Below are 26,333 nucleotides of genomic sequence, written 5' to 3'. Positions count from 1 at the left end.
TGATTCAGGTAATAGCAAATATAGAACAAATAAAGTAAAACAATTTTCAGCCGTCACTAGCGGAAGTTCTCAGTCGGTTAGAGCCTACGACGGTTACCTAGCGTTCCATGGGACTGCCAATCCTCTTATTGTAAAAAAAACAAAAATACCAAAATGCTCTGCTTCAAAAACAAAAATATTTGTATTCAATCTTACGTGGTAAATTCAGGACTATTCCGTATCACATTTTAAATTTAATCTAAATGCTGAATCACATACTATTCTATTGAATGCAACAGCAGAGCCTGTAAACGAGGTAACCAGGAAGTGTTGGACCAACAACGATGGGATTCCTGTTCTAAAAGGATATAATACAACAAATGAAGGAAAACTTGAGTTTCCATGAAAACCAAAGGATGGAGTTTCCTGTTCTTGGTCACGAACCTATAATGTACATTGAGACTAGCCTTTGACAAAGACATGGACTATTCTGCATCACAAAATTAGACATAATCTAACTCCTGGGTCTGGTTTCCCAACATTTAGTCAATAATTAGGTACACTTCACGGGGAGTGGGGGAAGATAACTCAGAATGTGGTGTGTCACACAAAGAGCTGTTCAGCTTATACAATGATCGCCACTCGTCCATGACTGCCATTTGATCCGGAGTTAAGCCGGGAAGTGATTTTTGATGGAGGAGTTTCAGAACCTTTTCAGTTTTCCCCATAACATGAGCTGCATGTCTCACACTCTCTTCCCTCTCTTCTATGGCGCTGGTCGAACACTTGTTTGAAATGAAACATTGTAAGTTGGTGAGACAAGCAGCCAATATATCAGAAACCATGACCCTTATCGCTTCGAATAGTCTTTCACTCGTCTCGTAATTTTTGTCTTTGTAGTCTAGCAAAAGGGATTGGCTTATCCTGTACATGGAATTAGCAGCCAATACCTTGATAGGCCACTTTGAAGGGCTATCCATTAGACACAGATTCGCATTGTTCTTCTTAAATTCCATGAATATGTTCTTTGCCGAATCAGAAAGTACTTCTAGTATTTCCTTTGTGCTTTTTCCTTGGAGGGACAGTTTACGAAGGTCCACATTTAGCCACCTATGATACAGCTCAACAGATAGCCAGACAATATCCGCAGCCTTCCCGTTGTTTACCAGCTTCCCGTGCATGTGCTCTATGCTTCTGACATACACCAAGCCTTCATTTACTCCAGTTATAAGATGTTTGACTGAGTAGCCATTGATGTTTGGAACTGCAAACGCGATGCTTGTCAGTGTCACCAAAGAAAGAGACCAACAATTTGGAGCTTCTTCAGTATCTAGAGGGGGTACTTTGAAACTGTCAAACTCTGTAAGTCCTTTGAATCCCTCAGAAGGTCTTGATAGTTCCAAAAGTTCCATGAGATGTTTTGGCTGTCGCTTCTTTGCTTTCTGCCACCAGTAATCGGTGGCATCTCGGTTTTCCTTCATCATTAGGTCAACCAGTGCATCTTCACCTTCAAGATGCAAAACAAAACGGCTGAGATCCTGCTTGTAGTTTGGGGGTGACTCTGGACTTGAGTCATTTCTAATGCTGTTGTTAGGTGTGAATTTCATCAGCCAATCTCTACCATGGTCATAGCATAACAAAATCGTACCCATAAAGTAAACCGAGACGAAACGAATCACTTTGCTCATGAACACAATTCCAGCCTGAATTCCAATACATAAGTTGAGAAGTTTGATCTTTGCATCATGGAGAATTCTCCTGCATTGCGGATGATGTATTGGTATGTAGCTCAACGGGCACTCTTTCATCTCCACTAATGCCTTTATCCAGTACTCTTCTAGCTTGTAGTTGCTGTCGCAACCCTTCTTCCTGCCTCTTGTTGGACACCTGAAATTGATAGCAAGAAACCATCTCATTGCAGGGGCAATTGTACCCATTCCAACAGCAACAGCCTGTGTAAGTAGCACTAAATTGATTGACCATTTATAATCAGAATCCCCTTTGCAGAACTCAAATGACCCACGCATCACATAAAATCGAACCATGGCTTCAGCTAATGTTGCAGCACTCAACAGACATAAGGCACCTGAGGCAGTACATGTAACTGATCTTCCCATAACAAATTGGGGACTACAGGTATGAGCCATCATCCAATATTTCATTAGAGCTTCTCTAAGTTTATCTACTAATGGCCGGCCACTTTCTTTTGCCATTAAGCATTCTTTTTGAGCCATTTCATACTTCTTTTTGTATTTAAGTTCTAAATAACGCTTAATAGTTGGAACAGTCAAAGCTGAAAAGCTGAAAACAAGTAATAAAACAAGCATGAGAAACATTATGATAGCATGTTCCAAAACGAACACATAGATTACACCGGTACCAAGTTGAATACAGATATTGACGACAACAGTAATAACAAGTATCCCCAAAGCTACAACGTTGCTCAATATTTCTTTATTCTCCATGGTTCCTAAAGAAGGCATAGAGTTACCCATTACCGTACAGATCAAGGCGGCGCTGCTTAGTTTTGCAAGCTGATCTTGGCCACGAGGCATGGGGGTGTTCAGATCCACTGATAGTTTGACAGCGACGGCTATTATAGTCAAGGAGGTGGCATTGATGGTGAATAATTTGCAAGGGAACCATAGTTTCGAATGGCGGAAGCCATGGATAACATCTGCGGCCATAGCAAGCGCACAGGCAAGAGATGCTGCCGCTATGTAGACACCAATCCATGGCAGTGGTTCACTGAATTTGGCTTCATTCAGGACCCCATCGATGCCGCACCCAAGCTTGCCCATCTTCTCCTTTGTTTGTCTATATTTCTCCTGGATGCAGATTCTTAGTTAACCCTCTGCCATTTGATTTTCTCGAGTCCCGACAAGCAGTCTGTCTTTATATTTAACTTGAAATACTATTTTGGTATACTGATTAGTCATAATTTAGTTAACGGGGTTAGGGGTACAATTGGGTTTTCGGCAAAACCAGCCTATGATCATGAATCATGCATGGACATGGTCAAGTATAAACAATCTATTGATCCAATGAATTTGGTATTAATCTAAATTAAATAATATGAATTCAGAATTATTTTATTTATAATCATTATTATGACTTTCATTTAAAAATTATAACTATGATAATCATACTTATTATTCAATTGAATCAACCCATCCATCCATAATTTTTTTATTTCAAACAAAATATAAGAATAAAAATATTTGTAATACCATTTCTCATTTATATTAAAATGGAACTTAAATTGATTTGGATGTAATAAAGTAATTACCTACTTTAATGATATTCTAATTGCCTAAATCAATTACTAACATTTCATTTTAACGTTAAATGTAATTGAATTTGAACCAATAACTATATTTTTTTAATATCAATTTAATTTGATAAAATGTTTGAAGTTTAGAGACATTTTCGTAATTTGTGCATTAGGGCATTATTATATAAATGGCTCATGATCTCATGTCGGCTGATTAATTGATCTAACTAATTTATGCTTTAATCTTCTTTCTGAAAAGATAAATTATTTGGTATGCCCGCCTTCTTTTATTCGTCAAAACGCGGCAAATCACGCCGTTTGGATTGTGTTCATCAAGCTTTACTCAATAATAGTTTTGTCATGGTCCACACCCAACCCGCCCGAAAAATGGAATTGTGTTGTTAGGTTTTTCCTTTTAGTCTTTATATTTGGATTTTTCTTTACATTGCTCTTCAAGCTTCTTTTCAAATAGAGAATAAATTTGGATTAATTTATTATTTTTGTGTGTTAAGAGTATCATAAAATTTAAATTAAACAACAAATAAAAGTTACTTCATAACTCAATTTAATATTGGGAATGATCGAAAATTGTTTGGAGAGATATACATCATTTCATTTTATCAATATACCCCTAAAACACTTAAAAAAAGTGGCAGCAAATTTCTATGACACCATCAAATAAAAAAATATTTTTTAAAAATCAAGATAAATAAAAATATTTAAAAAAATCTAACATCAAAAAACAAAAGTGGCGACGCCAAATAAACTGGCACCACACCCAAATTTATTCTCCCCCACAAAATACAGGTTGTATGGGAGGAGTATTTATATGGGTGACGTCAAATATATTGGCATCACCAAAAAATATAATTTTTTAAACAATGATGTCAAATGTATTGACATCACTCATTTCCACGGTCTATTTCATGTCATTTATGTACTTAATTGAAAAGATAGGTCATTTTTGTAAATAATAAGAAATATTGAGTCATTTTATAAAAAAAACCTATTTATTATGAATAAAACATAATCATATCATATCAATTAAGACTTAATCTATCTAACCCAACCCAACCCAACCCAACCCCAACATTGGTGAAGGCAGCCCAGGCCTCATTAACAGAGGAGGCGATTCACAGCAGTTGCCCAATTTAGTATTTACCCCTCTACAATAAATTCTGTTTTGTTTTGTTCTACCTTTCTTAATTTTCTTTTTCTTTTGCTGTGAATTGGGTTCCTCTGTTTCGATTGAAATCGCAAAGCAAGGAGGCTTCTGTTTCAATTAGGGTTAAGTTGCAGAAAAGGTAAGCACACTCTTTTTATCTTATTCTTGGATCTAGGCATTCAATTTTGGTAATAACTGTAGCCCCAATAAGTTAATTGAATCCCTTATCTACAGTTTGATTTCTCTTGGTATTGGAATTCAGTTTGCTTCATAATCCCAATTGCATTCGAACTGAAATTGCAGTTCTCATTAATTTTCCTTTTGTTTTCTTGTTTAGTAATTTTAATCCTATGTTCAGTTTCCGAATTAGGTCTACATTCGACAATAGTTTTGTGTTTACCCCAAATTCCTATTTTCTAATACCCTACTACAATACATGCTGATGATTTTCCATTGAATTTTAGAATTGAGTAGCTATGGGAGGTCATGGAGGGTTAAATATTTTACCCCAAAAACGTTGGAATGTTTATAACTACGAGAACAGAGAGAAAGTCCGGAAAGATGAAGAAGCTGCTGCCAAAGAAGAGCAGCTAAAACGTGAACAAGTAAGGAAAAGGGATGCCGAGTTCCGTCTTGAGCAGCTTCGGGCTGCTCGTGGCTTGGCTCCATTAAATAAACCTGGAAGTTCAGAGCCTGCTGCTGCTGCTACTGAGCCTGAAGAGGCTGTTGAACCGGAACCCAAATCTGGTCACATTAATCTCTTTGAAGGGATTAAGATTTTCGATCCCATCAAAAGTTCAGGGAAGGAAGAGACTGCCGAGAAAGATGGGTTCAAGAGGAAGAAATTGAAGAAAGAGGAGGCAGCACCCAAGGTTGTGGCACCTGAGGACGAGAAATATCGATTGGGTTATGGGATTGCTGGAAAGGGAGTAAAGTTGCCATGGTACCTGGAGAGGCGGAATGCGGATGTTGAAGAGGGGAGTAGCAATGATGGGTCAGATAGAGTGCGGAAGGATGAGGGAAGGAAAACTGGGAAGAAGACTATAGAAGAGTTGCGGGAAGAACGCTTGAAGAGGGAGAGGCGGGAGAAGGAGAGGGAAAGAGCATTGTTTCTCGAGAAGAACAAAACAAATAGGACTGTGAAGGACACAAGGTTTTCCAGGAGGTGAATGAACTTGCAGAAGTTAAAGCTCAGCAGTTTCATCTTTCTAAATGTTCAAATTGCAGTCATTTGAAATTGGGGTCTAACTGGCCTTTTGATATTTGTTAGAGCAGCTTATAAATTTACTCCATATTTAATTTCACAATATATTTTGTAAGAGCTACGTTTGATGCTTATGAATGAAATTTAACTTTGCTTCATCAATTTTTTTAGTTGGATGTCGAAATAATCTGGCTTGATTGGGTAGTTGCAAATTGTTGGGCGATTTCCATCCTCCCAACTCTAGTCGTTTGATATTTACTTCCATGTCTGTATACTGTGGATGGTATCATTTGTTAGACTTGTTACTTCAATCAATAGTTTAATCTTTGATTCCATCCTTACCTGCGCAAACCAATGAGAATAGCTTTGAAAGCTATATTCTTATTGAGGTTTTGTTTTTGAATTCAAGAAATTACGTATGAACTTTGTGCATGCATGATGCCATCCATCAAGATGCATGAAATCTGAGCTCCTGATTGGATGATATAATATTTTTTTTTTTTTTTGACTTTGTTTAGATGAATCATGTGCAAATTCCAACATATTTTTAAAGATGTATTTTGTAAAATTATAACCCAAAGTTAGTTGAACAAGCTTTCTCAACAAGACTAGGTCCTGTAATAAAGATTCAAGTCTAAATATATTTAAATTGAGAGATAGGCCTTGGTCCCCATCTCCCCTGTTTTTATGGTGCAAAGCTAAAGACAAAGTCGTCAAGGAAACTTTTTGAATTCCCCCGCCGTAATCTTGTTCTGTACCGTCCAACAAAATAAAATATCATTTGGTCCATTACCCATTATAGCTTTTTCACTGTTGGATTATGTCAACAACTTTATATAATATGGTTTTGAGTTTAACTCTTAATCTGTGACAGAAAAACAAATCAATCAACATCAACCATGATTGTATATATGTACAGAACATGAAGGTCATAAACAATGGATGGTTTTGGTGGACATAACATGCCAAATCTTATCAAGGTATGGTCCTGCCAAGAAATTTAGTAGAATGTTAGGTGGTTAACTTCTAGGAAATATTATCTGTAATCATAATGCTGACGGAACTGAAGTTGAACTCATTTTCTTAATAGCAACTTCACTTTTTTTTTTTTCTTTTTATAATATTGGATACAACGGTTTCTTCTTGTGAAGGAGTTGATTGTTTGAGGCTTAATAGATTTCATAAATTTTGCAAAAAAACAGATTTAGAGAAAAAGAGAGAGTTCATCATCCGTTTGAAGAAGCAGAACAGAGACTTGAATTAATTATTGCATATGGCATCGAATACAAAAATTCTCTTGCATTTCGAGGATCTGGCGCTCCCTTCGGTATGTTTTCTGGGTTCTTTTCTTTACATCAAAGTTTGTTTCCATTGATCATCATTGTCCGAGGTTTAGCTTCTTGGTTCTGCATCATTGGCTTTTTTCTCTACTTCTAGGAACACCTTTGGTGTTATATAACTTTTTGGTTTTCTTGAGTGGTCAGTATCTGCAGATTTCTTTAACTTCTTTTGGTTCTTCCTTCACGATTATATGATGTTTCTATATTGAATTTTTTTTTATCAAAGACCCTCTAACAGTTCCATCATGAACATGAAAAAAAAGGGGAACTTCAAGCTTCTGCAAACTCAGCAGCAGTGTGAATTGCACACATGCAAGTATTGCTGTTTTAGAGTTTAATTCACTAATTTAGAAATCACATTGCTTAAACTCCAGTTTCAGGTTATAGTGATGAGTGCAAACATGGGATGCGCTCAATGCAGAGAGAAAGTCTCTAAAGTTACTTCTAAAATGACTGGTAGGAACTTTGATGGGTAAACCTCATATCATAGCAAACTAATCTCTTTAATTGTCCAGTCTAAAAATCTTCAAAGCTAAACTCCATTTCTAAATTCAAAAGCTAATGTGAGTTCTTGAGAAGATTTCATCAACTCAAAAATTGTGGATAAATTGGTTTGGAACAGATAGGAACGTTCAGAATAAAGGAAATTGTTGTTCAACTTGCAGGGCTGAGAGAGTACATAGTGGATGTAAGCAATAAACAAGTGGTTGTAAAGGCAGATTTTGGGTTTCGATGGAAACTGAAAAATGAATTTTCCAAGACCGAAAAGAGAAAGTATTGGCATCTACTTGGAGTCTTCAAGTGTTTGGGCCTAATTTGTTTCTGTAAACAGATAGCATTAGCTGATTGAGCTAAGCATTACCAAGGAAAAAATAAAATAGGAAGAAAAAAAAAGAAGGAATTCTTTAATGTTATTGTAATTTGATTGGAAACTGTGCATTGTTTGTACGAATAACTTCTGTAATTCCTTGGAAACTTATTCCATTTTTAATCATACTTCAAATATTCATCATTATCTTTGATGAAAACTGTATAACATCTATAACATACGATAAAAGCTATCCCGTGGTTGCTTGAGATTGCAGAATTGAAGATTGAGCAATTGTTTGGTGAAGACACGTCATTAAGGTCTACCATCCTATAAAAACAATCCCGTCGATGTTTATGTTTGACATCCATCCAGGTTTATACGATTGGCATCTGCCTTCTTCTTTTTTTCTTTTTTTTTTTAAACTTTAGTGAAAATGTAAAAACATAACATTGGCCTAGTTTTGTTTTAAAGCTACAGTAATAATAATAATAATAATTGTTCTTCCCAAACAGCTTGTGGCTAAGCATGGAACCAGCTGGCTTGAGCAACTCGACAAACAACAGGTGTCCTTTTTTTGGTCAAGATGGATGGTGGCTACTTACTAGTTACGATAAAAACACGTAAACGAGGTGGATCAAGGGGAAAAAATGAACCAAATTCTCCTTGTTAACCAGCGGTAAACATTCATTCAATCAAGCATGTAGCATATGAATAAACCTGAAAACAATGAATTTTTTTAATAAAAAAAATAACAAGGGCACCATTAGTGGGCTCAGCTTTGATATAGTGATTTTCATATCTAAAAGGATCCCTATCATGACTCACCAACTAGCAAAGTACTCCCATTTTCTTAGGACAAATCATGAACACTATCATGACAATCTCAGTCGAATCTACAGCCGTAATCCTAGGAAATTGCTAAATCCCCCGCTGAAGATTATACTTCTTGACCACCGGCGTAACCTTAAAACATACTTGAGAGAAAGGCCAACCCAGTGTGCTTTTAAGTACAAATGCAATAATCAAAACCTTTTCTTTATGAAAATATAAATTTATCTACAAATAAAAGTTACTCTTAGATGCAATATTCATAAATTAACTTCAGTATCTATAAATAGGAACCAACCATAAAAAGTTCTGCTAATTTGCTCAAAGCTAACAAGTAACAACCAATTGAAGGTGAAGCAGTCCAACGACTACTAATTCCTCTTCCTTTTCCTTCATCATGCTTGTCCAGAGGAAGGTAAGTTGAGGGAAAATATTCAGAAGGACCAGGGTCGCTTACCACTTCTTCATGATATATCCCATAATTATGCCGAGCAAGCCGATCAACATGACAAACATGAATGACACACCACCACCGCTTTTGCTGCCTTCGCGCTTGAACAGATCCTAAAACATTTGAAATTTTTATGTGTAAGAAGTTTACATATGGCTCAGATCGAAAGAAAATAATAAACAAGAGAGTTTTGATTAAAGGCTCCTAAGCACAGAATACATTTTACTGAGTTGGTCATTACGACAAAAGAAGAGGGCAGGGGAAGCACAGAAGAATACCAGAGTGACTTTATAAGCAAAACGCAAAGAGCTTTTTGCTGTATGCATGCAAGCATCAGTTGAGAAGCAAGTGGGAAGGGATAGAACGGATAATACTACTCTACACATTGAGTGTAATCTACGTGGTTAAGGTCATAGTCTATTTTCCCTCACCAGTTCACGGCGAAGCTTGTTACTTTGTTGAATTGCCTTATTTTTCTCCTCAGTCAGCTTTGTCATAAGAGCTTTCTCCTGCAATTATAGAAAGTATCATGTTATTCTGCTGTATCAACATCACATGCAATGTATGCCAATTAGAAAAAGAACTCCGGCCCCGATGCTGCAAAAGCTGGCTAGGGGCATTCAGTAGAGAGTGTAGATGGTGCCTCCTTGCTGCATGGTGCTACTACAATCTGCTGAACATTGCTTTGGGCTCAGAAGCTCACAAAGATGTCTAGTATCTCAACACATTTTGGTCTGAACAATTAGAAATGAACTTCTCTAACTATAATTCGACTCTAAACCACCCTCTTAATCATCATTCAATTAGAAATGACCTTGAAAATAAGGAACTTACTCTTTCCAGATTACCAAAATAAATTACAATTATTAAGATAAATTAAAATCAATCCTGCATATGCAGAAGCACACAGCAAAATCATGATAGAGAATTCAAATTTTACCTCAGAAGATATTTCTTGAGCTTCAAGCCCTTCCGTAAATGCTCTGGCACCCTGCATTCAGCAAAATTACCAAAAGAAAGAAGACAAAAAGAGAACTAATAACAAAAACACATGCAACGAGATCTTACTGAAGCAAACTCAGCAGCATTTGCATGCTTGCCATCTGAAAAAGAGACTCCCGGTGAAGGTCCTTCTTCAGACCCTTCTTGTGCTGTTGAAGGTGGAGAAATATAAACCACTTTCAACTTGCACTCTTCAACCACATTTCCAGCTTCTTTGTTGAACTATAATATGAAAGATTCCCCATAGATCATAAACTGCACATACTTGCAAATCTCGAAGTAGTAAATAATACAATGAATATAAATAGTTAACTACCATTTCTGCAGTTATATCGTTTGCCGTTAAACCGTCATTCACTTTTACACTTTGAAGGAGGAATTTGTCCCGGCATTGCATATCAGGAGGAGCCTCCTTTTGCGCTTGCATTGTAACTAAATCAAAATCAATCATTGTTTTAGAAACCGCAAAGTATCAAGTAAAATACAATTGATTTACAACACCTATAACATCGCATGTGGATCGAGGCAAGACGACCCCCGTGTTGGGACGGACGCAGTACTTCTTCGGATTTGTTGTTTTCACCTGAAAACAAAATCAATTAACTCAAAACGGAAATGTACAACATCATTTTGAGATTTAAACAATAAAAGCCAAAAATTTCAGGTGGAAAAAATATTGATTAATTCCTTCGCGTTGCATTTTTCAACGTAAGAAGCTTATGATAAATCAAAGATCAAAAGTTACAAAAGTACATGTGCCTGCCTACATTGAAAGGCGATTAATTCGAAGCTGATAAAGGTGCGTACCTTGAAAGCTACATAATTATCAGTTTTATTCGACAATTGAAGCGAACACGAGATCTGCTTCTTTAGCTCAACTATTCACCAAAAAAACAAACACACACACACACACAACAAAAAGAAGAAATAAATCACAATAAAACTCCATAAAAACAAAAACCGTAGATCCACGAGAAAGAAAAACAGAACTTACAAGGAAACTTGAGCTCAGAAGGCTCGCTGCTAAGAAGTTCGCCTGTGCTCATTTCAAAGCAATGAGATCATGCAATTGCGTTGGTAAGGATCTGATAAAGGATATCTTTCTCAAAGGAAAGATAATATTTTTTCTTCTGATCTGAGAATTTATGTGTTTCGCTTCTTTTAAATAGTGAACGTGCGTCGAAGAACAAATGAACTGAAAAGGAAAGAAAAAGAATCCCATATCTTTCTCTAAATCTCTATCCTTAGTTTTTGATTTTTTTTTTAATTATTATTATTTTGAAAAAATAAATATTAAGAGATATTTTTCTTAAAGATTCTTTTATAATCTTTAAAATGATTATGTTTTAATTTTTTTATAATAAAGTATTTATTGGAGCGAGCTTAATAACTAATCCTCCGCATTCTGTAAGGTTTCAAATTTTGAATCTTCTTTATTTGGCCTAATATATTATATTATTTAGTATTGGAGTTTGATATTTCTTCTAATATGGTATTTATATTTGATAAAAGTTATATATTTTGGTATTTAAAGGTAATTCTGTTAATTTTTAGTATTTAATTTGAGTTTTGAAGTTGATTTGATGAAAGTTAATTATTCATATAATTAGGTTTGTTAATATTGTCTTGGGGCGTTTCGTTTTTTTTTGTGTGTTTTTTTCATGGGATTCTTTTTTTTTTTGGACTCGTGTCTGTTTTGTGGGCTATCACTTATATGTTTTTTTAGTTATTTCGTCTAATAAAATCCAGATAGTTTTCTTCAAAAAATTTATTATTCGATTTGAATTTTTCATTATTTTGTTAGGATTTAGAGTTTTGAATTTAATTTTATATTTAATTTTTCAAATGCAATTCAATAAATGTAATTTAATGTGAGTTATAAAGTCGATTTGAAAAAATTTAATTTTTAATTTTATCAGTTAATTATGACTTTTCATCATATTAATTTTAAAACCTAAATTAAGCATAAAAAGCTTAACCATGCTATTTTTAAATACTAAAATTTATAAATTTTGTTAAAAACAAGTATAATATTAAACTAAAATTAACATAAATATCATATTAAAAAATATCAAATTTAAAATTGAAATTATGTATTAAACCTTTTCTCACAAATCTTAGGTTAAGTTGAAACAGTGTGCTCACTTGAAATAAATTTAAGGGTGTGATCCTTGTAAATATGTGAAATAATATATATGTAATTTTCTCTTGAATTTATAATATAATTTAATCAAATTAGGACAAGTCCATCACTTTATAGAGAAAAGCTATGATAAGTCTACATATTTAAAAAGAGTTTAAATAAAATTTATATTAACATTTAAAAGTTAATATTGAGGTTAAAATTTAGAATTTAAAATTTAAGAATTTTAAAAAATTATTTAATTACTTTTACTTTCTAAATAAATTCACAATAATTATAGTGAAATAAGACTATCTTGAATGTAGATGGGTGTAATTATATATTCAAGATAGAAATGTACAATTTTTTATAATTACGGTAAATAATATTAATAAATAATTGTGTGTAATAGTAAAATATATTACTCTCAAAAATATATATATTTGAATTGTTAAAATAATATTATTAAAAAATAATCACAAAATTTCTGAATATCAACAATAAAATTAACTTCAAGAATATATAATAAAAAAACTTCGCTCCTCACTTTCTAAACGTGGATGAGTATGGCATGATAATTGAGAAACTCCTTTACAATTGTATTTTTTTCCTGTCACATCTTCATTTTTTATCCTAATTATTTGAGAGAGAGATTCAAGTTAAGCATACAAGAAAAGTCATAACTGATCGAATTTAGTAAGCACGAAAGTGATTAAATTATTAATAAAATTTTATTTTAATATTTTAAAAAATTATTAAATTATTTGAAAATTTTTATTAAAGTTATTGACTATTCAAATGTTTTTATTTAAATCATTAAATTTAAGTTATTTTAAAAAGAAAAAGTTCAGCTAGCGAGTTTTAAACAATAATTCGATGATCGGTATAGTTGAAGTAGAACATACATTAGATTCAAGTCGATTTGATGATCGGTGTTGGATATCGAAGAAAAAAGTTGTTTAGATTTTGATTTACGAATACATGATATTCAAAGCTGTTAATTAAAAAAACTGAATTGTAGAAGAGAAAGAGAACAAGAGCGAGAGGTTTCAATTAGTGTAGATGATACAAATAGAAAATGCTATACAACAGCAATTTTAACAGCTCAGTGACTTAAATGAAAACTTTTGAACAGTTTAACTTTTTGAAATTAAATGACCAAAACATAAACTTAATAATGGATGGGTGAAAATACTGTAGATTGAGCATGTTAAAACTAGGGGTGAGCATTCGGTCGAATCGAATCGAAAATTTTCGAGTTAATCGAGTTTTCGAATCTCATTTTATCATCCTAACTTTATTTGAAGTTTTCTCGAATCGAGTCGAGTGAGATGGAATTCGAATCGAATCGAATCGAATATATTTGTTCGAGTTAAATTTTAAAAAATAATTTTGGGTCCTTGTAACCATTGTCACCCATCGTAATAAAATTTGTCCACCTTAATCAAATTTTTTATTAACTTTCATCACCTCATAATTTATTTATTAATTTTTTATATACTGGTTAGCTTATTTGTTTGCTTAGTTGTTTTAATTATCTTCGGATTCTTGTCACTATGTATTTTGGAATTAAAAATATATTAAATATAAAAATATGATTTTTAATAAAATTTATTTTAAAAATAAAATTTGAAATTGATACCAATATAAAATTTTAACACGAATATTTTATGGCATAATTAAGAATTCAATTTTAATATAAATATTCAATATGACTAAACAATTCAATAATATAAATAATATAAAATGTGAAGTTTAATTTAATAATATAAATAGTAGATATAAATAAAATTATTACTATTTATGTTTAGTGATTTTTTGGATAATTTTGATTTTTATTTGAGAGTAAAGGGTGAGAAGTAAAAGTTTAGGGGGAAAATAAAAAGTTTTGGGGAATAAAAGTTTGAGGAAAGTAAATAGGAGAGTAAAATTTTGGAGGAAAATATTAAAAAAATTGGAGGGGGGGGGAGGGTTTGGGGTAGATGGGAGGTGGGATGGGAAGAGAATAAAAGTTTTAGGGGAAAAGTGGGAGGGAGTAAAAATTTTGGGGGAAAATAAAAAGTTTTGAGGGTTTTTGAGAGTAAAATTTTGAAAAAAAAAATGAATGGAAGAGTAAAATTTTGGTGGGAAATGGATTTTGGGTAGATTGGGGGGTTGGGAGGGGAGGGGAGTAAAAGTTTTGGGGGAAAAGTGGGAAGGAGTAAAAGTTTTGAGGGAAAAGTAAAAAGTTTGGGAGTTTAGGGTAAACTGTAAAATATTATAGTTTGATATTGAATTATTGAATTATTCGAGTTATTCGAATTCGAAAACTCAACTCGATTCGAACTCGAAATTCGAAAAAAAATTCGAGTTGATTCGAATAACTCGATTAACTCGAATAACTCAATTCGTTTAACTCGAAATTCGAATTTTTTTTCGATTTTTTCGAGTCGAATCGAATTTTGCTCACCCCTAGTTAAAACTTGCGGTCTTGGTTGAATAGGAAAGAAAGATGTTCAAAAATCTGAGTTAAAATCATTTGATTCAGATTTATTTTTACAAATTGTTCCAAGAATATATTCTGGTTTATTAAGTTTAATAATTGCAAGTTTTAAATAAAAGAAAGAAAGAAGGTATTTTCTTGGGTATGTTGTATTTTTTACTACAGTTAGAGAGTTCTATTAGATATTCGGTTAATCTGTTTGGGTGGCAATTATTCCTGGGTTCCCTAATGTATCCCAGATTTCTACGTTGGCCTACTTCAATGGCGTTCTAGAAAATACACTGAAATATTGTTTGAAATCGCACCATCAAGTTTGGGACTCTGACTGGCTTTCCTCAATAGTCACTCCCAAAGCGCATACGAAATGCCTTTGGCTTCCCATTTGAACTCTGCTTCACAGTGTAACAAGCTTGCTGGTAACCAACAATCCTGAGAAGAAGAAAACAAACACGTATGGCATCATAATTCATGGAATTTCGGTGAAAACAAAGTAAAATATCGTTAAATATTTTCACTTGATCATACTTGTCGACAAGTTCAAAGATTCAGATCTTTAATATCTTTGTGCAAGCCCTCTCAACACACTGTCAAAAAATTCCTAATAAAATTATCGATTTAAAGTGGCGAGGCACAAGGAAGGTGTTTTTATACTCACCATCTTGGTATCCTCAAGTGCCACTTCCAAATGCATCAATTTTCATCCCATAAAGATGATAAAAATATTTCCATTGAATCTTTTTGTTTTGTCGAGACAAGAGGTGAAACTGTACTACTTACTTTATTGGTGTCTGCAAGTGAAGCTTCCGGTGCCATTACTTTTTGTGGTGCAAACTTATCACTCATTCCCCTTTCCTCCTTTCCCATGTCTTCTTTGCTTTTACCATTTTCCTGTTTTCACTCCAATTTAGCCTTCAACTTCAATCTATATACACATACATAGTTACATACACACACACGCACACGCACACACATAGAGATGCTCACCATATCATGCATCAAAGCATCTCCTGAAGCTAGGTCACCATTTCCTTCATTATTGGTATCTTCTGTTACAGAAATTGCCTGTGATAAAAAAAAAGGGGGGGATAATATTTGTAGTGAATCTGTGAAACCATGTTCACATTTATTCCTACAAATGGAACATTAATAATTAGAGAGAATGCCTTTCTACTAAGCAGGAGTCCACCTGAAGCATCTCTGTAATTTCTGGGTTCTTCCAGGGTCCTTTATCACTTAACAAGCAACCCCCATAGTCAGCACATGTACAGCTTCCACCAAGAAACGCCGGCAAGTTACTGTTGAATTGAATGATAGCAATATTTAGCGGCTTAAATGCATAAATATAGACGTCAACTGCCAACTTTAATACATGAATATCTATACCATACCTTGGATCAATGCCTTCAGTGAGATTGCTAAGGTAATTAGATCCCAGCACCTGAAACATCATAATCACTTCCCCAATTAAACATTTCCCTTGTTTGAGAAGGATATATAAATATATATATAGACTTCAATGCCACCGTATGCAATAAAGGAAATTGAATGCTTCAATCTGTACATGAATTTTGGCCAAGGTTCGAGCATCCATAAACGCCTTGAGAACCTTCCAAAGCATCCGGAACCCAGAACCAGCATTGATAATGAAGAGCCGGTTTAGAGTCTGCAAGAACAAATGTCATTTACCAAAATTTGTGTCTGATTGGAAGAACCAGTTGTGTTTGCATACTGAACAAATTTTCTACTGTAATAAAAACTAATGAAACAAAGATTCTCCTACTAGTTGCCTCAAATAATGTTCTAACAATCCGTCACAAGCAGCATGCATGCCGATCGGACACTTTGGCTAATCAGTCAACATATCATTGCTTGTAACCTGGCTTCACAATTGACCATTCCCACTATCTTCTACTCCCTAGTTTATCAATCTTAGTGAAAACAAAATGGAATTGAACTTACCTCTGGGTAGTAGTTGCTGTCAATTTTCTGAATTTCCATGAAAAGATATCTTGCAGGCTTTGAGAAATTAGACATCCCCTTGCCAAAGATTAACATTCACATAAATTTAGAGCTTACTAGTAGGAAGTGATCAAATTTTCTAGAATTCTCCAACATGGTGATATATATATTGTCATGATTGCGAGGAAAAAAAGGAAAACATCGATCTCGATTCATGCGCATCATACTATGATGCAACTTCAATACAAGATTATAGACAAGGAAAACTCTTTCAGCTAGAGAAGCAACATTTTCATGTCCCTCCCTTGAATGATGAACAAAATTGTGGAGGAATTAAGAAGGGAAGAGATGCTTACAACTCCCTTCACATCTAAGATACTTGTGGTGGATGCAATATGCCTCTTGGCTGCAATTGAGCATGCAGGGTATCTCAAATTTAGTGTTTTCTCTTGTTCTGATACATGATACTTTACAAATCTGTCTATGCTGGTTGCTTGAAGTAATGCATTCAGGTCTACCATCCCAACCCTTTCTATGTATACCGGTCTACCACTTGATCGACACCATGAAATCCATGAGGTAGCATTTCTTCACCTCTCATGAGCTCGGTAAACTTAAATTCTGGATGACAAAGATTTACATTACAAGACAATAAGAAATCGAGCAAACAATGCAGGAGGTCCTTAGCTTATCAATGTTATGTTTAAATTTCATGTATGAAAGGATAAGATATAGTTTGAATTATACTTGCCTTTTGGATTGCATCAACTCCATAGTCCTTGCGCCATTGAAGATAATTCAGAAACATTTCTTTTGCTTTTTGCAGATCAAAATCTCTCATTCTTAGAAACCTAAATGCACAAGGAGAGCTCCATCACTGATCAATATATACATACGTATATATGTATATATATATTTGTTACATTTAATAATAACATTGCGTTCACTTTACCGTAGAAGTGTATGATAGTCATTGTGTTTTGCTGGAAACTGATCCTCAAGGAAAAGTAATTCACGGAACGACTGAACAATTTGTTCATCTTTTGGATCATGAGTCCCTTCAAGGATCCTTTCCATGCTTTTGCTCTTTCCGAGTTTCTTCAACGAATCTCGAACCTTGAGCGGATACGAAAGCACGGACTTAAGTCCCGATAAGGATGGCTTCTCCGCTTCTTTGCGCGGAGGAGGAGGGAGGAGGAAATGGGTTTCAATGGGCGGATGGATAGGCCTATTCATCACCTTCGGAAACTGAGATGCATCTCTATGGGGAGAGTCACTGTCTCCTCCACCACCTTTGTCTATAGTTATTTCCCTATATTTCTCATTTGATTTATGCATATGCGCTCTAATTGAAATTTTATGTTTCAACTCAGAAAAAAAAAAAAACACTTTTAAAGAGATCCCAATGGTGTTAAAGAAAATTAAACAATCAATGTTCTGACCTGCTGCGATTACAACATATGATTGAACAATGATCAATGTTGAACATGCTCTTGTCCTGAAGTTCAAGTCTGAACAATCATTAGCCAATGTGAAACGTGTAAGGAATTTAGAAAGAAAAAGTTGGAAATTCCTTGTTATGCAAAATCTGTTGAGAATCTAACTAAAATTAATGCCAAAAGTGGCAGCCAAGATATGAAGAGAATAAAACTACAAGGAGAAACAAATGAAAAGGAAACAAACAGAAATATATAAAAAGTCAAAAGTGAAAAGAAAGAGTGAGCAGAGAATATGAAAAATTGTTATTGAAACAAGTAAATTCGAGGAAAGGAATGTGATACTTTGTTAGGATTTAGAGTTTTGAATTTAATTTTATATTTAATTTTTCAAATGCAATTCAATAAATGTAATTTAATGTGAGTTATAAAGTCGATTTGAAAAAATTTAATTTTTAATTTTATCAGTTAATTATGACTTTTCATCATATTAATTTTAAAACCTAAATTAAGCATAAAAAGCTTAACCATGCTATTTTTAAATACTAAAATTTATAAATTTTGTTAAAAACAAGTATAATATTAAACTAAAATTAACATAAATATCATATTAAAAAATATCAAATTTAAAATTGAAATTATGTATTAAACCTTTTCTCACAAATCTTAGGTTAAGTTGAAACAGTGTGCTCACTTGAAATAAATTTAAGGGTGTGATCCTTGTAAATATGTGAAATAATATATATGTAATTTTCTCTTGAATTTATAATATAATTTAATCAAATTAGGACAAGTCCATCACTTTATAGAGAAAAGCTATGATAAGTCTACATATTTAAAAAGAGTTTAAATAAAATTTATATTAACATTTAAAAGTTAATATTGAGGTTAAAATTTAGAATTTAAAATTTAAGAATTTTAAAAAATTATTTAATTACTTTTACTTTCTAAATAAATTCACAATAATTATAGTGAAATAAGACTATCTTGAATGTAGATGGGTGTAATTATATATTCAAGATAGAAATGTACAATTTTTTATAATTACGGTAAATAATATTAATAAATAATTGTGTGTAATAGTAAAATATATTACTCTCAAAAATATATATATTTGAATTGTTAAAATAATATTATTAAAAAATAATCACAAAATTTCTGAATATCAACAATAAAATTAACTTCAAGAATATATAATAAAAAAACTTCGCTCCTCACTTTCTAAACGTGGATGAGTATGGCATGATAATTGAGAAACTCCTTTACAATTGTATTTTTTCCTGTCACATCTTCATTTTTATCCTAATTATTTGAGAGAGAGATTCAAGTTAAGCATACAAGAAAAGTCATAACTGATCGAATTTAGTAAGCACGAAAGTGATTAAATTATTAATAAAATTTTATTTTAATATTTTAAAAATTATTAAATTATTTGAAAATTTTTATTAAAGTTATTGACTATTCAAATGTTTTATTTAAATCATTAAATTTAAGTTATTTTAAAAGAAAAGTTCAGCTAGCGAGTTTTAAACAATAATTCGATGATCGGTATAGTTGAAGTAGAACATACATTAGATTCAAGTCGATTTGATGATCGGTGTTGGATATCGAAGAAAAAAGTTGTTTAGATTTTGATTTACGAATACATGATATTCAAAGCTGTTAATTAAAAAAACTGAATTGTAGAAGAGAAAGAGAACAAGAGCGAGAGGTTTCAATTAGTGTAGATGATACAAATAGAAAATGCTATACAACAGCAATTTTAACAGTTCAGTGACTTAAATGAAAACTTTTGAACAGTTTAACTTTTTGAAATTAAATGACCAAAACATAAACTTAATAATGGATGGGTGAAAATACTGTAGATTGAGCATGTTAAAACTAGGGGTGAGCATTCGGTCGAATCGAATCGAAAATTTTCGAGTTAATCGAGTTTTCGAATCTCATTTTATCATCCTAACTTTATTTGAAGTTTTCTCGAATCGAGTCGAGTGAGATGGAATTCGAATCGAATCGAATCGAATATATTTGTTCGAGTTAAATTTTAAAAAATAATTTTGGGTCCTTGTAACCATTGTCACCCATCGTAATAAAATTTGTCCACCTTAATCAAATTTTTTATTAACTTTCATCACCTCATAATTTATTTATTAATTTTTATATCTTGGTTAGCTTATTTGTTTGCTTAGTTGTTTTAATTATCTCGGATTCTTGTCACTATGTATTTTGGAATTAAAAATATATTAAATATAAAAATATGATTTTTTAATAAAATTTATTTTAAAAATAAAATTTGAAATTGATACCAATATAAAATTTTAACACGAATATTTTATGGCATAATTAAGAATTCAATTTTAATATAAATATTCAATATGACTAAACAATTCAATAATATAAATAATATAAAATGTGAAGTTTAATTTAATAATATAAATAGTAGATATAAATAAAATTATTACTATTTATGTTTAGTGATTTTTTGGATAATTTTGATTTTTATTTGAGAGTAAAGGGTGAGAAGTAAAAGTTTAGGGGAAAATAAAAGTTTTGGGGAATAAAAGTTTGAGGAAAGTAAATAGGAGAGTAAAATTTTGGAGGAAAATATTAAAAAAAATTGGAGGGGGGAGGGTTTGGGGTAGATGGGAGGTGGGATGGGAAGAGAATAAAAGTTTTAGGGGAAAAGTGGGAGGGAGTAAAAATTTTGGGGGAAAATAAAAAGTTTTGAGGGTTTTTAGAGTAAAATTTTGAAAAAAAATGAATGGAAGAGTAAAATTTTGGTGGGAAATGGATTTTGGGTAGATTGGGGGTTGGGAGGGGAGGGGAGTAAAAGTTTTGGGGGAAAAGTGGGAAGGAGTAAAAGTTTTGAGGGAAAAGTAAAAAAGTTTGGGAGTTTAGGGTAAAACTGTAAAATATTATAGTTTGATATTCGAATTATTCGAATTATTCGAGTTATTCGAATTCGAAAACTCAACTCGATTCGAACTCGAAATTCGAAAAAAAATTCGAGTTGATTCGAATAACTCGATTAACTCGAATAACTCAATTCGTTTAACTCGAAATTCGAATTTTTTTTCGATTTTTTCGAGTCGAATCGAATTTTGCTCACCCCTAGTTAAAACATGCGGTCTTGGTTGAATAGGAAAGAAAGATGTTCAAAAATCTGAGTTAAAATCATTTGATTCAGATTTATTTTTACAAATTGTTCCAAGAATATATTCTGGTTTATTAAGTTTAATAATTGCAAGTTTTAAATAAAAGAAAGAAAGAAGGTATTTTCTTGGGTATGTTGTATTTTTTACTACAGTTAGAGAGTTCTATTAGATATTCAGTTAATCTGTTTGGGTGGCAATTATTCCTGGGTTCCCTAATGTATCCCAGATTTCTACGTTGGCCTACTTCAATGGCGTTCTAGAAAATACACTGAAATATTGTTTGAAATCTGCACCATCAAGTTTGGGACTCTGACTGGCTTTCCTCAATAGTCACTCCCAAAGCGCATACGAAATGCCTTTGGCTTCCCATTTGAACTCTGCTTCACAGTGTAACAAGCTTGCTGGTAACCAACAATCCTGAGAAGAAGAAAACAAACACGTATGGCATCATAATTCATGGGAATTTCCAGTGAAAACAAAGTAAAATATCGTTAAATATTTTCAGCTTGATCATACTTGTCAGCAAGTTCAAAGATTCAGATCTTTAATATGCTGTGCAAGCCCTCTCAACACCTGTCAAAAAAATTCCTAATAAAATTATCTGATTTAAAGTGGCAGGCACAAGGAAGGTGTTTTTTTATACTCACCATCTTGGTATCCTCAAGTGCCACTTCCAGTGCATCAATTTTCTGTCCCATAAAGATGATAAAAAATATTTCCATTGAATCTTTTTTGTTTTGTCAGAGACAAGAGGTGAAACTGTACTACTTACTTTATTGGTGTCTGCAAGTGAAGCTTCCAGTGCCATTACTTTTTGTGGTGCAAACTTATCACTCATTCCCCTTTCCTCCTTTCCCATGTCTTCTTTGCTTTTACCATTTTCCTGTTTTCACTCCAATTTAGCCTTCAACTTCAATCTATATACACATACATAGTTACATACACACACACGCACACGCACACACATAGAGATGCTCACCATATCATGCATCAAAGCATCTCCTGAAGCTAGGTCACCATTTCCTTCATTATTGGTATCTTCATTACATGTAAATTGCCGTGATAAAAAAAGGGGGATAATATTTGTAGTGAATCGTGAAACCATGTTCACATTTATTCCTACAAATGGAACATTAATAATTAGAGAATGCCTTTCTACTAAGCAGAGTCCACCTGAAGCATCTCTGTAATTTCTGGGTTCTTCCAGGGTCCTTTATCACTTAACAAGCAACCCCCATAGTCAGCACATGTACAGCTTCCACCAAGAAACGCCGGCAAGTTACTGTTGAATTGAATGATAGCAATATTTAGCGGCTTAAATGCATAAATATAGACGTCAACTGCCAACTTTAATACATGAATATCTATACCATACCTTGGATCAATGCCTTCAGTGAGATTGCTAAGGTAATTAGATCCCAGCACCTGAAACATCATAATCACTTCCCCAATTAAACATTTCCCTTGTTTGAGAAGGATATATAAATATATATATAGACTTCAATGCCACCGTATGCAATAAAGGAAATTGAATGCTTCAATCTGTACATGAATTTTGGCCAAGGTTCGAGCATCCATAAACGCCTTGAGAACCTTCCAAAGCATCCGGAACCCAGAACCAGCATTGATAATGAAGAGCCGGTTTAGAGTCTGCAAGAACAAATGTCATTTACCAAAATTTGTGTCTGATTGGAAGAACCAGTTGTGTTTGCATACTGAACAAATTTTCTACTGTAATAAAAACTAATGAAACAAAGATTCTCCTACTAGTTGCCTCAAATAATGTTCTAACAATCCGTCACAAGCAGCATGCATGCCGATCGGACACTTTGGCTAATCAGTCAACATATCATTGCTTGTAACCTGGCTTCACAATTGACCATTCCCACTATCTTCTACTCCCTAGTTTATCAATCTTAGTGAAAAACAAAATGGAATTGAACTTACCTCTGGGTAGTAGTTGCTGTCAATTTTCTGAATTTCCATGAAAAGATATCTTGCAGGCTTTGAGAAATTAGACATCCCCTTGCCAAAGATTAACATTCACATAAATTTAGAGCTTACTAGTAGGAAGTGATCAAATTTTCTAGAATTCTCCAACATGGTGATATATATATTGTCATGATTGCGAGGAAAAAAAGGAAAACATCGATCTCGATTCATGCGCATCATACTATGATGCAACTTCAATACAAGATTATAGACAAGGAAAACTCTTTCAGCTAGAGAAGCAACATTTTCATGTCCCTCCCTTGAATGATGAACAAAATTGTGGAGGAATTAAGAAGGGAAGAGATGCTTACAACTCCCTTCACATCTAAGATACTTGTGGTGGATGCAATATGCCTCTTGGCTGCAATTGAGCATGCAGGGTATCTTAAATTTAGTGTTTTCTCTTGTTCTGATACATGATACTTTACAAATCTGTCTATGCTGGTTGCTTGAAGTAATGCATTCAGGTCTACCATCCCAACCCTTTCTATGTATACCGGTCTACCACTTCGATCGACACCATGAAATCCATGAGGGTAGCATTTCTTCACCTCTGCGAGCTCGGTAAACTTAAATTCCTGGATGACAAAGATTTACATTACAAGACAATAAGAAATCTGAGCAAACAATGCAGGAGGTCCTTAGCTTATCAATGTTATGTTTAAATTTCATGTATGAAAGGATAAGATATAGTTTGAATTATACTTGCCTTTTGGATTGCATCAACTCCATAGTCCTTGCGCCATTGAAGATAATTCAGAAACATTTCTTTTGCTTTTTGCAGATCAAAATCTCTCATTCTTAGAAACATAAATGCACAAGGAGAGCTCCATCACTGATCAATATATACATACGTATATATGTATATATATATTTGTTACATTTAATAATAACATTGCGTTCACTTTACCGTAGAAGTGTATGATAGTCATTGTGTTTTGCTGGAAATTGATCCTCAAGGAAAAGTAATTCACGGAACGACTGAACAATTTGTTCATCTTTTGGATCATGAGTCCCTTCAAGGATCCTTTCCATGCTTTTGCTCTTTCCGAGTTTCTTCAACGAATCTCGAACCTTGAGCGGATACGAAAGCACGGACTTAAGTCCCAATGAGGATGGCTTCTCCGCTTCTTTGCGCGGAGGAGGAGGGAGGAGGAAATGGGTTTCAATGGGCAGATGGATAGGCCTATTCATCACCTTCGGAAACTGAGATGCATCTCTATGGGGAGAGTCACTGTCTCCTCCACCACCTTTGTCTATAGTTATTTCCCTATATTTCTCATTTGATTTATGCATATGCGCTCTAATTGAAATTTTATGTTTCAACTCAGAAAAACAAAAAAAAAAACACTTTTAAAGAGATCCCAATGGTGTTAAAGAAAATTAAACAATCAATGTTCTGACCTGCTGCGATTACAACATATGATTGAACAATGATCAATGTTGAACATGCTCTTGTCACAAGTTCAAGTCCGAACAATCATTAGCCAATGTGAAACGTGTAAGGAATTTAGAAAGAAAAAGTTGGAAATTCCTTGTTATGCAAAATCTGTTGAGAATCTAACTAAAATTAATGCCAAAAGTGGCAGCCAAGATATGAAGAGAATAAAACTACAAGGAGAAACAAATGAAAAGGAAACAAACAGAAATATATAAAAAGTCAAAAGTGAAAAGAAAGAGTGAGCAGAGAATATGAAAAATTGTTATTGAAACAAGTAAATTCGAGGAAAGGAATGTGATACTTTGTTGTAATAATATATATATGTGTGTGCATTAATCTGATTGACAAGGAATCTTATAACAGTCTAAAAGCAAGTAACTCCACGTTTTACACATCTGAATTCTGACTCTTTGGGCTTGTTTTTTTTTCTTTTTTATTCATTTTTTCCGTGCGTATAGGATCAATACTTCGGTATCTTTGTTTCCTCTCAAAGCAGCAAAACGTCTAAAAACTAATGTTGTTTGGATCAAACCCGATCATTCGGGGTGCCAATTCGAAGAGGGGTTACGAGTCGATTGACTTGAGAGTTGAACGGTTGAACCAATTGAATCGAATTTTTTTAATAATTTTTTAATTAAATCGATTGGATTGACGAAACAATGTCCTGACCGATTTGACTACCGATCCAATTTAAAAAACAAAACTAAAAACACAAAACTTTTTAAAAATAAAAATTCAAATTAACCACAATGTAAGAACAAAAGGGCCAAAGCCTAGAAAGATAATACATTAAAGACAAGGGGACCAGGCCCAACCCTATCCCAAAGCAGCCCAACAGAAAGGGAGGGAGGAGGCGTGGCTAGAAAAGCCCAATCAAGCGGGGAAGTCGTACTCTCAACTAACGGACCCACCACCAAGGGGGAGTCAAAACCGGAACAACGACTTGGAGAATGATCACTGCCGCCACCATGGACATCATCGAAAGTCACTGACATAGGGAGATTCAAATCTTTTGGAGTGACATCATTAACCAAACAGCAAAAGTTTAGTGCAACCAAACTGACATCACCATGCACAAGCCATCAAGGCTTACTGGCGATGACACTCCACCAAACGCAGTGACCTTGTTGAAGCGGAAGGAAACACAAGCTGAGGAGAATCTTGACCAAAGTAGAGGAGCAAATCTCCAAAAGAAAACCATGGAAAGACCATGAGGTGGCTGGGATTCTCTCCTCCTCCATTCAAGTGGCCAAAAGCCTAAGGGGCTAGGGAGAAATCACGAGATTAATTTTTCAAAAAATAAAATAAAAAGGAAAAAAAAAGAGAGGTAAAAGGAAGGGAGCCCCCATGCGCTAGTGGTGGGGAAAGGGTTTGGTGGGAGGGTGTGATAGAGAAGGTAGAGGAAACAAGAAAAGAAAATGAAATGGAACAGAAAGATGATTAAGAAGGAGAGGCTAAAAGGGGAAATGGAAAGGAGAGAGAGAGAGAGTAGGGTGGACAACCTATAACAACTAGATTTTTCAGTGGTGTCGAAAATATTGGTTTCGAGGCCACCAAATCCGACGAGTAAGTCCGTAAATATTATTATTTAATATTTATAAGTCAAATATAGCTTTAAAAAGGTTTTTGATTTAGTAATTTATGTTTTATAACGATTTATTAGGTTCAAGTGATAAGACCCTAAGGTCAAGT

At 33.7% G+C, this 26,333-nt stretch overlaps 5 protein-coding genes and 1 pseudogene across 7 annotated transcripts; 2 read left to right on the top strand and 4 right to left on the bottom strand.

Annotated features, from left to right (window-relative positions):
• Positions 1–162: 162 nt before the first annotated feature.
• Positions 163–2,869, bottom strand: LOC105765109 (uncharacterized). The gene has a single exon (XM_012584043.2). The coding sequence runs from the start codon at positions 2,778–2,780 to the stop codon at positions 522–524; it is 2,259 nt and encodes a 752-aa protein (XP_012439497.1). The 5' UTR covers positions 2,781–2,869; the 3' UTR covers positions 163–521.
• A 1,521-nt stretch (positions 2,870–4,390) lies between these two features.
• LOC105765111 (uncharacterized) lies at positions 4,391–5,780 on the top strand. Its single transcript, XM_012584046.2, has 2 exons — positions 4,391–4,557; positions 4,883–5,780. The coding sequence occupies exon 2, from the start codon at positions 4,895–4,897 to the stop codon at positions 5,585–5,587; it is 693 nt and encodes a 230-aa protein (XP_012439500.1). The 5' UTR covers positions 4,391–4,557; positions 4,883–4,894; the 3' UTR covers positions 5,588–5,780.
• A 685-nt stretch (positions 5,781–6,465) lies between these two features.
• Positions 6,466–7,990, top strand: LOC105765112 (uncharacterized). Of its 3 annotated transcripts, XR_008191655.1 has the most exons (4): positions 6,466–6,602; positions 6,825–6,949; positions 7,337–7,418; positions 7,628–7,990. XR_008191655.1 is itself a non-coding variant. In XM_052624676.1 (3 exons), the coding sequence occupies exons 1-3, from the start codon at positions 6,565–6,567 to the stop codon at positions 7,810–7,812; spliced, it is 348 nt and encodes a 115-aa protein (XP_052480636.1). In that variant the 5' UTR covers positions 6,466–6,564; the 3' UTR covers positions 7,813–7,990. The 3 variants fall into 3 exon arrangements, 2 of the variants coding, with proteins under 2 accessions (XP_052480636.1, XP_012439501.1); XM_052624676.1 differs by lacking the exon at positions 7,337–7,418; XM_012584047.2 differs by lacking the exon at positions 6,466–6,602 and having other exon boundaries at positions 6,692–6,949.
• An 802-nt stretch (positions 7,991–8,792) lies between these two features.
• LOC105765110 (vesicle-associated protein 1-2) lies at positions 8,793–11,255 on the bottom strand. Its single transcript, XM_012584045.2, has 8 exons — positions 11,049–11,255; positions 10,862–10,932; positions 10,556–10,637; positions 10,371–10,486; positions 10,121–10,276; positions 9,993–10,043; positions 9,484–9,561; positions 8,793–9,165 (listed from the first exon to the last, which is right to left on the bottom strand). The coding sequence occupies exons 1-8, from the start codon at positions 11,098–11,100 to the stop codon at positions 9,055–9,057; spliced, it is 717 nt and encodes a 238-aa protein (XP_012439499.1). The 5' UTR covers positions 11,101–11,255; the 3' UTR covers positions 8,793–9,054.
• Positions 11,256–14,993: 3,738 nt separating this feature from the next.
• LOC128035530 (phosphatidylinositol/phosphatidylcholine transfer protein SFH11-like) lies at positions 14,994–18,230 on the bottom strand (annotated as a pseudogene).
• A 3,025-nt stretch (positions 18,231–21,255) lies between these two features.
• LOC105765108 (phosphatidylinositol/phosphatidylcholine transfer protein SFH11) lies at positions 21,256–24,626 on the bottom strand. The gene is made up of 12 exons (XM_052624975.1): positions 24,111–24,626; positions 23,910–24,027; positions 23,512–23,778; positions 23,156–23,233; positions 22,757–22,858; positions 22,584–22,633; positions 22,378–22,490; positions 22,188–22,261; positions 21,981–22,091; positions 21,856–21,897; positions 21,725–21,781; positions 21,256–21,625 (listed from the first exon to the last, which is right to left on the bottom strand). Exons 1-11 carry the CDS (start codon positions 24,494–24,496, stop codon positions 21,737–21,739), a joined length of 1,386 nt encoding a protein of 461 aa, XP_052480935.1. The 5' UTR covers positions 24,497–24,626; the 3' UTR covers positions 21,256–21,625; positions 21,725–21,736.
• Between the last annotated feature and the right edge of the window lie 1,707 nt (positions 24,627–26,333).

The sequence above is a fragment of the Gossypium raimondii genome, chromosome 12 (genome assembly GCF_025698545.1).
Source record: "Gossypium raimondii isolate GPD5lz chromosome 12, ASM2569854v1, whole genome shotgun sequence".
In the NCBI taxonomy this organism is placed as follows: domain Eukaryota; kingdom Viridiplantae; phylum Streptophyta; class Magnoliopsida; order Malvales; family Malvaceae; genus Gossypium; species Gossypium raimondii.
Note: the sequence above shows the minus strand (reverse complement) of the source record. Positions and strands in the feature narration are given on the sequence as shown.